The sequence below is a fragment of the Leptonychotes weddellii genome, chromosome 14, assembly GCF_054177405.1.
Source record: "Leptonychotes weddellii isolate Sample4059 chromosome 14, ASM5417740v2, whole genome shotgun sequence".
Classification (NCBI taxonomy): Eukaryota; Metazoa; Chordata; class Mammalia; order Carnivora; family Phocidae; genus Leptonychotes; species Leptonychotes weddellii.
The window spans coordinates 62,760,286-62,775,236 of record NC_138382.1 but is presented as its reverse complement, the minus strand read 5'-3'; the positions used below and the strand labels follow the sequence as shown (position 1 = coordinate 62,775,236).

The 14,951-nt window shown below is 52.8% G+C and overlaps 1 protein-coding gene across 2 annotated transcripts in view; it reads left to right on the top strand.

Moving 5' to 3' along the window:
• Nucleotides 1-7,749: 7,749 nt before the first annotated feature.
• AMBP (alpha-1-microglobulin/bikunin precursor) overlaps nt 7,750-14,951 on the top strand; it is a 13,523-nt gene continuing 6,321 nt past the window's right edge. Inside the window, exons 1-6 of one of the 2 annotated variants that reach the window (XM_081803416.1) lie at nt 7,752-8,125; nt 9,303-9,445; nt 10,934-11,010; nt 12,046-12,162; nt 12,637-12,738; nt 13,454-13,500. In XM_081803416.1, coding sequence (XP_081659542.1) covers nt 8,009-8,125; nt 9,303-9,445; nt 10,934-11,010; nt 12,046-12,162; nt 12,637-12,738; nt 13,454-13,500 — 603 coding nt within the window. In that variant the 5' untranslated portion in view covers nt 7,752-8,008. Of the gene's footprint in view, nt 8,126-9,302; nt 9,446-10,933; nt 11,011-12,045; nt 12,163-12,636; nt 12,739-13,453; nt 13,501-14,951 lie in introns of both variants that reach the window. The other variant, XM_081803417.1, reaches the window with a different exon arrangement.

Sequence of the window (14,951 nt, the reverse complement as noted above, 5' to 3'; positions counted from 1 at the left end):
TGTATGGGGGCCCTGCTTGCTGGGAGGTCTCCAGCCCCCTGGCGGGGAAGGCCCCTGGCACCAAGCGTGAGAGCTTTCCTCAGCTGCCTCGGGAGGGTGGACAGGGACCACCCAGGGGGACCCTGGCTATTGCGGGTTCATTTCGTGTTTGGATGACTCCTTCTTCCGCTGGAGCCAGCCATGATTTTCCAGTTTCCTAGTTCCAGCTCGGCAAAACCCCCACTTACTTTCCCACAGATAGACTCAAGGAGACTGGTTTCCAGCACTCCATCTCCTAGGCCATGTGTCCATCTCCAGGTCAGCATCCTTGCTCTAGAACTGCCCCTTGTCCAGAATCCTGAAACCCTGGAGGAATTCCAGAGGACCCCAGTAATGTATCAAGACTCTTCAAGTCCAGTGGTCCTTACTGAGCGCTTGAGGACTCCAGAGGGCACTTCTGGAGCCCTGAAAGCTATAGGGCTTCCCCGGGATGCTGGAATTTGAGGTCGGTTCTCCAGCCCCATGAAATAGGGTAGTCGTCCTCCAGAACTATAGGCTTAGAAGGTTTCTGGTACATTAGAATTGAGGGACGCTCTAGGAAATCCTGAAGCACTGTAGGCACTTTCCAGAATCCCAGATCCTTAAATGATCTCTCAGAAATTTTAAAACTGTGTGTAGAATTTGGGAGGGATTCTCTGAACTCTCTAGCTGGGGAGGAGGATGTTCAGCAGAGCTTGGAAGGCCATCCATGAGTTTCTAAGAATGCTGGCAAATCTAGAGATGAATCTAGATGTCTAGAGCCCTGGCTAAATCCTCCAGATCCTTGGGGACCCTCCCTCTCAGCCAGTGCAGGAATAGGAGTTTGGCTGGAAGCATCACTGTAGGACTTAAGGTTAGGAAGAGCACACCTGTGAGTCCTTGTGCGGCTTTTGAGGTCTCCTCTGGGCGATCAACCCCAAGATAGACCCCAGCGGGTGCAGGTAACGTGAGACAGTGTGCAGACCCCCACTGCCAAGAACATCTCACTCCCATCTCTGCTCTGGCCGCAACCAGCCTCCTTTCACCTCCCAGACGTGTCCTGCCTTCTCTCGGGGTCTTTCTTCCCTTTGTCTAGTGACACATTTGCCCCAAATTCATATTCAGGTTTGTACCCAACAGGTTGATTTCAGCCCCTCTGAGGGATATTTTGTGTTCTCTTAGGTGACTTCTGTTGTGCCCTTGTTGAGTTTCCAAAGATCCCCCTTCCTTCATTTTAATGGTGGGGGCAGTGTGGTGCAGGTTGGGGGGTGGGTCTTGCTATGAAGCCCGGCGTAGCAGCCAGCGGAAGCTGTAAGCAGGTGGCTCGGGGCTCAGGGCTCGAAGCCTGCCTGCAGCAGACGGCCTGTGGGAGCCACACGAGCCCCGCCCTGGCCGGCCAGCAAGGAAGACCTTTGAAAGTTGGCCAGAGTGTCGTCCTCAGGAGCCTCCATGCTGCCCATGGCTGTGATCACCCGGCCTCTCATTCATCACATCTTACTAGGTCCCTCTTGAAGGCCGGGCCTGCTCTCCTGGCTGTCAGGCTAGAGGTCTGGGTAGTCTCTAGGCATCGGAACGTTGGCCAGACGCAGCCCCTCTTCCGGCCTCAGTCTGTCCGACTTATGGCTGTGAGAGCCTTTCTGAACCTCAGGCTCCTCCTCTGTAAGGTGGGGTTAAGATAGGTTTATCCTGTGAGAAGTTACTAAGCGCTCATAGAGGATAGGAGATGAGGATCAAGAGCAACTCCATATAAACTGCTGAGGACAGAGCCTGGCACCAGTCAGTGCTGCATAAATGCTGATCGTTATTACTGTTGTTATTGATAACGGACGCTCTCAACACACGCGTGCAGCGTTCCTGTCCTTGCAGGAGAGGAATTGTCACGATCTGCTCCCTGGTCATTTCAGACTCATGAACTGGTTGCTAGCCACTCTGCCGGCTCCTTCCTACGAGGTGACTCTTCGAACGTGGATTCTTGCGGGGAGAGAGTGGTCATCCAGGACTGTCGCCCCGTGCAAGAGCCAGGGAAGAGGCCCCGCTGCTCTGCCGGGGCTAATTGAAAGACATTCATTTGTCTTCACTGAAGGAGGGCCAGGGGGACTTTCCAGAAAGTCCAGCTTGCCTCAAGGTTTTGGCAAAGAGCTATTTTGGTCCATCTGAGGACATTGGGTGATATCAGCTTGGTCAGCCAAGAGTCAGGGCAGGTCCCTGGAGGTCCTGCTTTAATGGACAGATAAGACCAGCCTGCAAAGAGCAGGAAAATGCCTGTGTCCTCTTCCTGGACACAGGCCGGTCTTTGGACATTCACTCCTTTAGGAAAACTGTTTCTTCAGTGGCGCAAAGGGAGCCGGACAGCGGGCCACAAGCTCTGTCCCCTGGGTCTCAAGGGCACTCAGCTCCAGAGTGTCTCACTTTGCGAGCTGCTTCTCCAGGCTAAGCCTTCCTCTCCCACAGTCAGGAAGCTAGACTGACAACATCCAAGGGCACTCTTCACTCCGCTCTCTTCAAGGAGCGAGAACATGACCTGTCCTTCATCATTTCATTCCTCTACACCCCATGGGCTCCTCTTAACCCCATTTAACGGAGGGAAAAACTCAGATCCTGAAAGGTGAAGTCACTTAGGATCACATAGGCAGGAAGGGGGCACAGCCGTGACTGGGACCCAGGTCTGTCTGGAAGCCAAGTTCAACTGCCTGACCATCACTCTGCTAAACGAAGCTTGGGAGTCCTCCCAGCCATGGCACACAGACTAATTCAAAACTGGGGACACAAGGAAATGCCACCACCGAGCAAGGCTCTTTGCCTTTTGGACTGTGTCCTTGAGCTTTCCAATCATTCGCTGATCATGATTTAAGGACTTGGAGTAGTGATTCCAATCTTCTAGCCTCCCTCAGCTGCCTTGTAGTTGGGTGGTCCTTGGGGTCTGACCTACATTCTCCTTCACAGCTCTAAGGAAGTCAGTTGGTATGTGTTCACTGAGCACCTACTAAGTGCCCGGCATACTGCTCAGCCCCAGGGAGGAAGGGATGGGTCAGGTCTTGGTGTGGCAGGCCCGGAGCATGCTCTTGGCTGGGGAAAGGAGAAGCAGGCACGTGTAAGCCTGACTCCTGCAGTGAGGAGTCCAGTGGAGGGAGATGACCCACCCCTCTGCTCCAGGTGTCTGAAAGAACAGGGCCCAAGGTCCTGTTTAGGAGGGGACAGGGTCTGGGAGGTAAGCAGAGTGATGCACGTGTCAGGGAGACAGATCTGAGTTTGAATCACCACTCATTAGCTGGGTGGCCTTAGCACCTGTTCACTTGAGCCCTTAGCCTCAGTTTCCCTATCTGTAAAATAGAGCAACCGTTGTAGTAAAGTGATGGAGCCTTAATGGGAGGATTCAGTAAGATGTGCTTGTGGGGCGCCCGGCCTGGGGCCTGGCACATGGTAGGGATTGAATCTGCCTTTGTGGCACCCAAGTCTGGTTCACCGGGAGAACCTTCCAGGAAACTGTTTCTAAAAGGGCCCCATCTGAGCATCCAACTCTGTAGCTAGGCGGGGTATGGCAAGGTAGAGGCTGAATGCTCTACACTCCCCAGGGGATTTGAAGCAGTCCCGGGGCAAGGAAGGCTGGGTTCTAGCGCTGGTTCTACCACTTCTATGGGCCTTTGCTCTAGGCCTCTGGCTCCTGGTCTGTGTGGAACCATCAGAGTAAACCTGGGTGGTCTTTCTAGAAGTTCTCTGCTGCCCTCTAGTGGACATGGGGCACTCTCACCTCTCGGCAGTGTAATTCCTGCATTTCTGGGGTCCTTACCTGGTACCCCACGCTGTGCTAAGTGCCCATGAGGATGCAGGCCCCTCCAGTGTGTACACTTGGGGAGCAGGGAGGACACTCACAAGTGTCCCTCACTGAGCTCTTATATCAGCCACGTCCAGTGAGCTACTTTAGCCTCGTTTGCAGGTCTGGATAAGAAAGGTGGGCTCAGGGAAGGAAAAGCCTGTCCCCCACGGTCACCCAGCAAATCACAAGGGCTGGGACTCAAAGTTGTAGATGGCCTAGCTCTTTGGGATGGGTGGGGAAGAAGTAAAGCATAGAAACAGCTGAGCAGTGGAAGGTCCCCTCTCCTGACGCTATTTATGGAGTCCGGGTGCTGCCCACCTCCAATTTCACCATGAGTGGGCAGGCCACACTCTTGAGTCCAGGGGAACTGCGCAGAGTCAGGTGTCTGGGGCAAGGCCTGGGACTGGATACCTCCTCGTGGGGAAGGAAGGACCCCGCTATCCCATTCCACCAAGGCCCGAACTCTGACCACGCCCTCTGGTCTGAGTCCTACCCTGTGGCCTTGATGTCCCTGTTGGTCCTTTCTCCTCTCTGGAGAACCTCATAGGGAGTTGTTTTCTGGCCCTCACTTCCACTCCCTCTTCATGGATCTCTCCCGATTACAGATCTGATGGGCCATTCCCTTCTGAAAACCCGCCAGCACTCCCCACCCATTCCAGATTCATGAGCAGACCTTTGGGCTGGCATTGCAGTCCTACGTGCTGGGCCTCAGCCCCCTCCCCAGCCTCGCTCTCGCTACTTGCCTCCCCCCGCACCCTGCGCCCAAGCTCCAGCTCCGTGGTTTGGATGGTTGGTTGGTTGGCTGGTTGGTTTTTGCTTTCCAGATGCATCATTGTCTCACCATCTGCCTCCTCTTCGCCTCCAATGGTGCTGTCCCTCGGTCTGGAGCACCCTGTCCTCCCTCCACAGGCCCCCTTGCACTTTTGTCTGGCGAACTCCCCAGCAGGTTAGACCCCCCTCCCCTCCCTCTGCTCCCCCATCACTGCAGTGACCATCTGTCTTAGCGTCTTCTCCTCCCCACCCTGCCCCCCATGGGGAGTGAGCTCTAGGAGGCCCTTTATGTGCTCCATCGTACCCCCAGCACCAAGCACCCTAGCTCAGCCGTAAGCTGGGTGACCTTGAACAAGTCCTGTTCCCTCCCTGAGCCCCCATGTGTTCATCTGAAAATGACCCTCCATTCCTGCCGTACCTCCTGGATGGGTAGGCCCTCACCCTCCGCTTGGGCTGGTTCTGGAGGTGGCCCTAGAGCCTCCACCCTCCCGCCCTGATGGCCAAAGGGGGAAGAGGGGTCAGCATCCCAGACCACTAATGACCTTGCATCCTGCGGTCCAGGGTTAATTTTTTAAAAAACAGCTCAAAGTCCAGGTGGGCTTTGGAAGAGTTTGCTCTCTCTGTTTGCTCTGGTTAATCATCTCAGGATAGCAAACATCCCTGGAGACAGGCAAGGAGATCAACATCCAGGCCTCTGCCCTCCCCCTAGGAGAGGCCATGTGGCTGAATGAACAGTTCTGTCCTAAAGAGGCCAGTATTTGTCTTTACCCCTATGTGCCCCAGCCTTCCCGCGGGGCCAGTGGTGTTGACAATCCTAATGCAGACCTGCTGGGAGGAGCAGAGGAGCCGTCGTGGGGCTGTGGGCAAGCTTCAGAGAGGGCTCTATTCTTTCTGATTGATTGTTAGTGTTTTCACTCTCATACCAGCTCAGTTTCCCCCCACACAGAAAGCTGGAGTTCATCACCAGGTAGGACAGTGGACAGTTTACAGAGCACTCTGACCCACTGCCTCACTTGACCTCTTGGCAGACAGAACAAGGACTGTTATCTTCAGTTTATAGATGAGGAAAGTGGGCTTCAGAGAGAGAAAGTCCTCTGCAAAGTTAGTGGAAAAGAAGTCAGGGCTTCTGGCTCCCAGTTCTCTGAATGCCTCTTACAGCAGACTGCCTTCCTCCTACCACCACTAACCAAACCATGAAAGATTGAGGAACCTTGTGAACAAGAGGGAAGGTAATTGTCCCAGAAATCTAAGCTGAGATGGTTGGTGTGATTAAACTTGTAACATGGCTTTGAGCTTCCTGGCAGCCAAAGCAAAAAGGAAATGCCGTCAGTAGCCAAGCTGTTGGTGATGGAGCAAAGGAAACACTCACTTAGGAATAGAGACATATTTGTACCTGGTACTGGTGAGAGATGAAGGTATTGGGTGGCTCTTACAGAGGGACATGACACACCATTTACTGGTGCCACTGGGGGGAGGGGGGTCTCCTGGATTCTCACATGAACATGGCTCTTGCTTTTGAACCCCCTATCTGAAGGGGGCATGCCCAGCCGTAACAGGGGCCTTCTGTGAGCATGGAATGTTCCATGTCAAGAACAGGGAAGAAGTAAGGACAGCGACTCTGACTGCTGGAAAACAGAGCTTCACCGAGAGGGTCCACAGTAGCACTGGCAAGAATTTGAGCTTTGGAGACAAACAGACCTAAGTTTTTAAAAATTCTCTTTGAAATTGTTTAATGAACAGTATACCATTTCCTAAGGCTGCCGTTAACAAAGTAGCATAACCGGGTGGGTTACAACAACAGAAATGTATTCTCTCCCAGTTCTGGAGTCTGGAAGCCCAACACCAGACTGTCAGTGGACCCACAGTCTTCCTGAAGTTTCTAGAAGAGAATCCTTGCTTGCCTCTTCCTAGCTTCTGGTGAGTCCCAGCAGTCCTTGGCGTTCCCTGGCTTGTATGTACTGGCTCCCGTCCCTGTCCTGGGCTTCACATGGCCGTCTTCCCTGTTCGTCCCTCGGCGTCCCTCTGCGTCTGAGTCTCCCTCCCCTTTCTCTTATTAAGACACCAGGCGTTAGATGTAGGGCCCACCCTTATCCAGTATCACCTCATCTTAACTAATTGCCTCTGCAGATGAGGTCACATTGAGGTCCCAGGTGCACACGAATTTTGCGGGGGACACTGTGTTCAACGTGCTACAAACACATTCACCATTTACCACGTGCCAGACGCTGCCCTAGGGCTTTTGCAAAGCTTCGTGCCCCTGACCTCACAACAGTGCTGTGAACCAGCAGCTGGCGTCCCCATTCACTGATGAGGAAGCCCAGGCACTGGGAGGACATGTCACTTGCCCAAGGCCAGCACGGGATGCAGGCTGGCTCCTGAGTTCGTGCTCTCAGCTGCCACCTGCTGCCGCCTGTCCCAGCAGCTCTGCTTCCCAGCAGGGAGCCCCGGGGCAAGGCACCCTACCTCTCAGAGCCTCAAGTCCTCTGTCTTTATTCTCTGTTTTTCTTAACGATTTTACTTATTTGAGAGAGAGAGAAAGAGAGCGCGTACTGATCGCGCGTGCCCAAGTTGGGGGGAGGGACAGAGGCAGAGGGAGAAGCAAACTCCCTGCTGAGCAAGGAGGTGGACACTGGACTCGACCCCAGGACCCTGGGATCATGACCTGAGCCGAAGGCAGCCGCTTCACCGACTGAGGCACCCCTCAAGTCCCTTGTCTTTAAAGGGGGCAAAACAGCACCTACTTTCTAGGGTTGTTGTAGGGATTGAATTCCATTCTGTGGCACATGTAAAGTGTTGCTTCAAAGCTGGTTTGGAGCAGGTGCTCAGGGAACGGAAGCTGCTGTGGAAATCATCATTATTATTCCTACTATTATTTGCTAGGACTCCAGGAAGCCAGGGGTCAGAGGGAACTCTGGGGACAGGATGCCTGAGTTCTCATCGGGGCTGTGCCTTTAGACCCCCCCTCCCCCGCCCCCCACCGTGGTCTCTGCTACGTCCTTTCTTCTCCCTGGGCCTCCTGTTTTCTCGTGTGAGGAAGGGGCCTGATGAGCTCACTGTGCTGGCTCCCGCTGGAGTGGGAGGTCCAGGCAGATGACCCAGCGGGAAAGGCGATAGGCTGCTCATCTCCTCTCTGCGGGGAGCCTGGGCTGCACCCGGGCCAGGTTATGTTTGGCCAGTGCCTCCCCTGAAACAGCCGCCCTGGCCCCTTGGGACCACTGACCCCAGGCAGGACACTGCAAGGGATCGATCAGACCTGGCCTTGGGGCCCTGATTGGTTCAGGCTGAGCAGGGCAAATACCAAGGTCACCTACAAGCTGCTGGCCCCCTCCCCAGCCTCAGTCCAAAGCTGCCGTGGGCAGAGAGGCAGTGACTCTTGTCCCCAGACCGAGCCTGTGAGCGACACCCGAGGCAGAAGAGCCCAGAACCATGTGGAGTCTCAGGGCTGTGTTTCTGTTGCTGACTGCCTGCCTGGCCATGAGTGCCAGTCCCGTGCTGACGCCACCCGATGCCATCCAAGTGCAAGAGAACTTCGACATCTCTCGGGTAAGGCTGGCCTCTCTGGCAGCGACGGCTGGCTGGCTGAGCAGCCGGGCCTTGCGGGGGAGGGGGGTTGCAAATCTCCCAATCTGGAACTCAGGGCTGGGTTCCTCGGGGCCCTTCCTGCTCAGACCGTCTGGGGTTCGCTACGACGCTACGCACCTGCCATTCTGCAGGCCTGTTGTCTGACGATCTCACGATCTCACGTGTGAACCTGCCCTCCTGGGCCGCAGGGGGCTCTGGGCCTTCCGTTACACATTACAGCCCCACCCTGGGGAAGGCTCCTGCAGCCCCCTCACAGTGCTTAGCTTCTTGTGACTTCCTGCCCCCCTCCCCAGCCCTTCAGCTTTCGGCCACTCCCCTCTCCCCACAACCTGTTACCATCCCGGGTGCGCTGCCCTCGCAGGCCTGGCTGTGGACGGAGATCCCGGGTGACACAGGGCAGACGTGGGATAATGGGGAGAAGAGAAGCAGGACAGAGATCGAGCTGGTGGGGTTCAGAGGGCTGGGCAGGTGCTGTGTGCGGGAGCCCCAGGACCACCTTCCAGCTCCCGCTGTGGGCCCAGTCACTGGGTGACCTTGAGGGGCTCTCAGCCCCTTCTAGCTGTGGATTTTGTTTATGCTCGGAGACAAGCAGGGGTTGTGGGTGGAGGGGCACTCGGTGGGACAGTGGGGGGGTGCTGCGGTGGTCTGGCTCATTCCTCAGGATGTGAGGGCTTTTTCAACTCTATGCTTTGTGGCCAGGAGAAGGAGGTAGCAGGCTTGTCCTGAGTTAGTTCAAGGAGGGGAGATCCTTTCTAGCCCAGAGCTATGGGCTGCCTGCCAGGTACTGAGCTCCCTGTCCTTGGAGCGAAAGACAGCTGGGGGAGCAGTGGTTGAAGAGGACCTTCAACCTTGGGGCTCTGGGCCTCATCCAAGTGAGCAGCACAGATCCTATACCTAAGCAGAGTAAGGCCTTCCACTGAGTGGGGTGGGACCCCATCTGCACCCCCCTTCCTAGGCTTGCCATGAGGACGGAAGTTCCACCATTAGGCTCCGTCCTTCCTTGAAGCTGCGTGGTCTCCGATTAGCTGTCGGACATTACAGCTTCTCATTGACAGGAGGGAGGGGAGCAGGTGTCTGGCAAGTCGTCTTTGCGGTCTGAGGCAAACCCAGATCCTCAGCGCTTGTGGCTGCCTCCTAGATCTACGGGAAGTGGTTTCACGTGGCCATGGGCTCCACCTGCCCATGGCTGAAGAAGTTCATGGACAGGATGTCCATGAGCACGCTGGTGCTGGGCGAGGGGGCAACGGATGGGGAGATCAGCATGACCAGCACACGTTGGCGGTGAGTGAGGGGATGGGGTGGGAGGGGCGAGAGAGGCCAGGGCCCACCTGCCACCCCCGCCCAGCTTCAGTCACCACCCTGTCCTGGAGAGTTGAGCTCTCTTCTCCCAGCCAGAACCTTGCCTCTGAGCTCCAGGTCCCTCTGCCGCCCTCCCCCAGGGCACACCTTCTGAACTGTCCCATCAGCACCTGGGGGCCAGCACCCCAACACATGCCTATTTCAAAACCTGCTCTTGATCCTTGGGAGTCCCTTAGCTCAGTCAGGGCCCTTCCGACCCCCAGGACTCAACCTGGAAACCTGGGTGGGAGGCAGGTGCTGAGACCCCTCTCTCTGCTGCCACAGGCCGCACAGTCCACCATCAGGCCCTGTCCTTTCTCTTCCTAAATCCCTCCACACTGTCCGCTTCTCCCTTTTGTACCGTCCCTGCCCTGGCCCAGGCCACCTGCCTTTCTTTCCTGGCTGTCTACACTTCTCCCCATCTCTAATCTCAAACCTTTTACCCAGCAAACAAAAGGCCTCTTGAAAACTCAAGTCTGCTTAAACCTTTCCATGATCCCTATGGCCCTTGGGAATAAAATTCAGCTCCTTTGATGTGGCCTGAGCCTCTCCCAGCACTCACCAGGTACTCTGTGACCAACCCAAGTAGACCTTCTTTCAGTTCTTGGAATCTTCCACCATTTCGCATCTGATGTTCCTTCTACTGGGAGAACCTCTCCCCGTCTCCCTGGGCTAATTCCTATGGACCCTTTAGGACTCAGGTTCTGTGTCATATCCTTTAGGAAGCCCTCCCTGACCTCCTCCAAGGTTCAGGTTACATGCCTGCCTTTGTGCTCTTGGAGCACCTCAAGCTTCTCTCCGCATGGCACCGCTCTGACTGCGTCAGTCTCTGGCCTGCCCCTGGGCCCCACTCAGTTCTAGGATCCGTGAGCAGACAGAGTCCATCTTGCCCTCCTCCGTATCCTCCGCGTGTAGCACAGTGCCCAGCACACAGATGTTGCTTGATAAATAAGATAATGAGCAGTCATTGTAACAACAGCTGGTGTGTTCATAGTGCTTACTGTAAGCTGTTTAATAGTATCTCATTGGACCCTCATGACCGCCATGTAAGGCTTCATGATCCCCATTTCACAGATGAGGGAACTGGGGCCAGAGAGACGCAGGGTAATAAACACATAAAAGCATTCACTCATCACCCTCCCCGCCCCATGCTTCAGTCTGATGTGCACCTTTGGGGAAGGAAGCTGATGTTTAGTGCTGGCTTGGCCAAGAGGATGGCATGGACTAGTCCCTTTTGTCTCTGTCCCTCTGTTCCTTCATACGTGCACGGGTCCCCTAGGACTGGTGTGAGGCTTAAACAAGACATTTGGGAGTGTTACTTTCCAAATTACAAAAAGAAAAAAAAAAGTGGAAAGGACCCTGTGGGAGAGTGGGTGTCAGGACCTCGGTCTCTACCAGCGGTTACCTTTCTTCTGGTTTGTACATCTCCAGGAGAGGCACCTGTGAGGAGATCTCTGGGGCTTATGAGAAAACCAGCACCAACGGAAAGTTCCTCTATCATAAACCCAGTAAGTTGAGTTGGAGGTGTCTTCCGCAGTTCTGCCCTTTGCTGAAAAAATCTTGATGTGTCTGAAGCTCTCTTTCTTTCTGTCTCGGCACTTTCTGCCCCCAAAGCCATTTTTCTGAGATGCTTCCTGTATACTCCTCCTCATCCTTTGCCTTGTCGTCCTACTTCCCCCTCTCTCTCCTTCTCTCTCGTGCACTTATGGGCATCCAGAATGAAAGGGATGTTGCTGAATTCTGAGGATAACATCAGGATTTCATCAGCCCTCCTGGCAGGCATCCGCAATCAGCTGATAAGAATTTGCTAAGCATCGGGCGCCTGGGTGGCTCAGTTGGTTAAGCGACTGCCTTCGGCTCAGGTCATGATCCTGGAGTCCCGGGATCGAGTCCCACATCGGGCTTCCTGCTCGACAGGGAGTCTGCTTCTCCCTCTGACCCTCCCCCCTCTCATGAGCTCTCTCTCTCTCAAATAAATAAATAAAATCTTTAAAAAAAAAAAAAAGAATTTGCTAAGCATCTACCATGCACAGTGTGCATGGTACTAAGTGACAGAGGGACTTGGACGTGAATTTATCCACGCATCCAGCAGATGTTTATCGAATATGCTCTATGTGTCGAATAATTGTATTAGTGGTTGAATATATGAATGTTTGGGTAGATGGATGGTTGGAAAGAAAAGATGAGTGAGAGAAGAAGCAAATGATTGGTAAACGAATGTAGATATGGATGGCAGGTGAGTGAGTTAATCGGTCATCTGATAGATCAATTGATAGATTAATGGATGGAGGGAGGAAGGGAGGAGGGAGAGAAGGTAAGGGAGGAGGAAAGGAAGGAAGTGGATGGATTTATGGTTTGATGTATGGAGAGGATGGATGGATGGAATGATGGTGGATGAATTAATGATAAATATATGGAGGAGACGGATGGATAGACAGAAGGATGGATGAATAGATGATGTGTGGGGGGAATAGGTGAAGGACCTCAGGCTAGAAGAGCCTTCTGACCACTGATCCCTTTGGCTTCCTGCATCTCCCATACAGAATGGAACATCACCATGGAGTCCTATGTGGTCCACACCAACTATGATGAGTACGCCATCTTTCTGACCAAGAAATTCAGCCGCCACCACGGGCCCACCATTACTGCCAAGCTCTATGGTAAAGGCCTGGAGCTAGATAAGCCCACAGGAGTTGGGGGTGGGAGGAGGTCCGTGATTTAGGGACAGTGGAATGGGGAGGAGTCAGGAGTTTTGCTTTATCCTTCTGAGAAAACTCCAGTTATGGGAAAGGTAGAAACAGTTACTCTCCCTGGAGGAGGTAGAGCTCAGTCTTCCATCTGAGGTAGAATCCTCTTTTTTTGGTCTTTAAAATTCTAGGCCCAGAGAATTCCAGAGCTTCCAGGCCCTTAACCAGTGGAAAGAGCCATGTGTGGGGATTTGGGGGACCTGGGTGGGAGCCTGGGAGGGACATCTCTTTCTCTATGTGAGCCAATCTTTCCGTAAGTGTTTTGAAGAGATCACATTGGGCTGATAGTTCTCAACTTCTAAATGAAAATCCCTGGGCAGAATAATCCCAGGCCTTGCCAGCCCAGGCACCCGTGGTTCTAGGCATCTTCTCTGCTTCCCATTGCAGGGCGACAGCCGCAGCTTCGAGAAAGCCTGCTGGAGGAGTTCAGGGAGGTTGCCTTGGGTGTGGGCATCCCTGAGGACTCCATCTTCACTATGGCCGACAAAGGTGAATGCAGCCCCACCCCACCTCACCTTTCTGTGCCCTCCTCATTCTTCACAGCCCTCAGAGAACATCTGCCCAGCCCCTGGATATTTCCAGCAACCGTCTGAGCTAAGTAGGGTTATAGTCCCCTCACCCCTCTTTGTAGAGAAGGCAGCTGGGGCCCCTGTGTTTGCTCCAGGTCACACAGCATACACCTGGCACCAATTCAGCGCTCACCCTAGCGCCACCTGTTTAAGTGAGGCTATATCCAGAATCCGTAGGTACCTCTTAGGAGGCCATTCAGTGTTGGTGTTGAGAGGATGGGCTCCAGAGTTAGAGGACGGAAGTTCAAGTGGAGCTGTGTGACTTCTGGCTAGTGCACCTTCCAGAGCCTTACTTTCCTCATCTGTAAAATGGGGGGTAATAATGCCTCCCTTGTAAGTTGTGTGAGGGGTCAGTGAAGTAAAGCCTTTAAATAGCGCTGCGCCTGGGATCAGTAAGTGCTCGGCAGATGTTAGCCGCTGCTGTTTTTGTGACGGAGCCGAGGGCAGGGACACTGCGGCCACCAGCCTGTCGCTTTTCCAGTGAATGACCTTCAGCAAGCCACGTGAGCAGAGCCGTCCCTGAAGGGGGCTGGGGCCCAGGACCGTTCCCGGCGCAGTGCCCCCTGGCACGCATAACTAGCATTGTGAAAGAAACTAAGCGCTTGTACTCACCTCTCTCTCCTGTCCTGACCTAGGTGAGTGTGTCCCTGGGGAGCAGGAACCAGAGCCCTCTCCACACATGGTAAGCACCTCTTCTTCCCACTTTATCCCCACCCGCCTGCTTGATTTTTGCTGCCCTTGCTTAGGTCCTGCTGTGGTGGGTGGGTGGGGTCACTGAGAGAGGTTGAGAGAAGGCAGTGACGGGCATGGGGCCTTGAAGTCAGACCCCCAGGGTTCAATCCCAGATCTGCCATCTGGGCCACTTGCTGTCCCATCCAGACTTTACTTTCCTCCTCTCTGAAATGGGGTAGTTACCCTTACCTTCCATGTGCTAGAATTCAGTGACATGTTGGAAAAGTTCTTAGCACTGTACCGCCTACAACCAGTAGAACACTCAATGATGAAATGACGATAGTACTCAATAAATAACAGATGAAGTCAGCTGATCTCTAAAAAAGCAGTAAACCTGAGAGCAAGCTGCTTCTCAACCAACTCGCCTCTCCCTGTCCTGCCGTTTGATTTTTTTAGGCTTCCTTATTCTTCTGGTTTATTTTCCTGCCTTTACCATATTGATTAAGCCGTCTTCATTTTTTTCTGTGATTATTTGGAAATTATATATCCCAATTTATCCTACTGTTGTGTGTATATATATGTTTGTATGTAGATGTGTATATTTGTATGTGTATTATATATATATATATATATACACACACACATTTTCAAGGCTATGTTTCTAAGCAAATACATATTCTAAATATATTAGAAACATAGGTTTGAAAATTAAAAAAAAAAAATACCAAAGTAAAAAAAAGAGAACACTGTCTTTATTCCTACATAGAATCAATACTGTTAACATATTATTTGTCTGGGCCTGTATTTTTAAAGAAAAATTACCATTGATTTTATAAAACTAACATGTGCTCATTATAAAGAACTAAAATTTAAAAATAAAAATAAAAAATATTTAAAAATAACAAAGAAAAGTATATAAAGTAAGAGTTTAAAAAAATGCCACCACCCAAAAGCTACCAGCATTCGCACTATCCCAGGGATGGTGACATGCCCACATGTGGAGAGGGAACGTTAGATGGAGAGTTGTCCAGATTTGGGCATAGTGTTATGAAATGGTATTGTATCAGAGATGCTATTTCCAGGTCTTAGAAGCATTAAGTGTAGGGCGCCTGGGTGGCTCAGTTGGTTAAGCCACTGCCTTCGGCTCAGGTCATGATCCTGGAGTCCTGGGATCGAGTCCCGCATCGGGCTCCCTGCGGGGAGTCTGCTTCTCCCTCTGACCCTCCCCCCTCTCATGTGCTCTCTCTCTCTCATTCTCTCTCTCTCTCAAATAAATAAAATCTTTAAAAAAAAAAAAAGCATTAAGTGTAGTTTCATTTGAATAAAAAAAAAAATGAGTGGGCTTCTGGAAGTTCAAATAAGCATCTGCCGCCATGTCCCAGTCATGGAGTTAGAGTTCTGTAGTTTAATGGATTCCACACTCACTCCTAGTGAATGTAAGCACACAGCTTCTCCATTCCC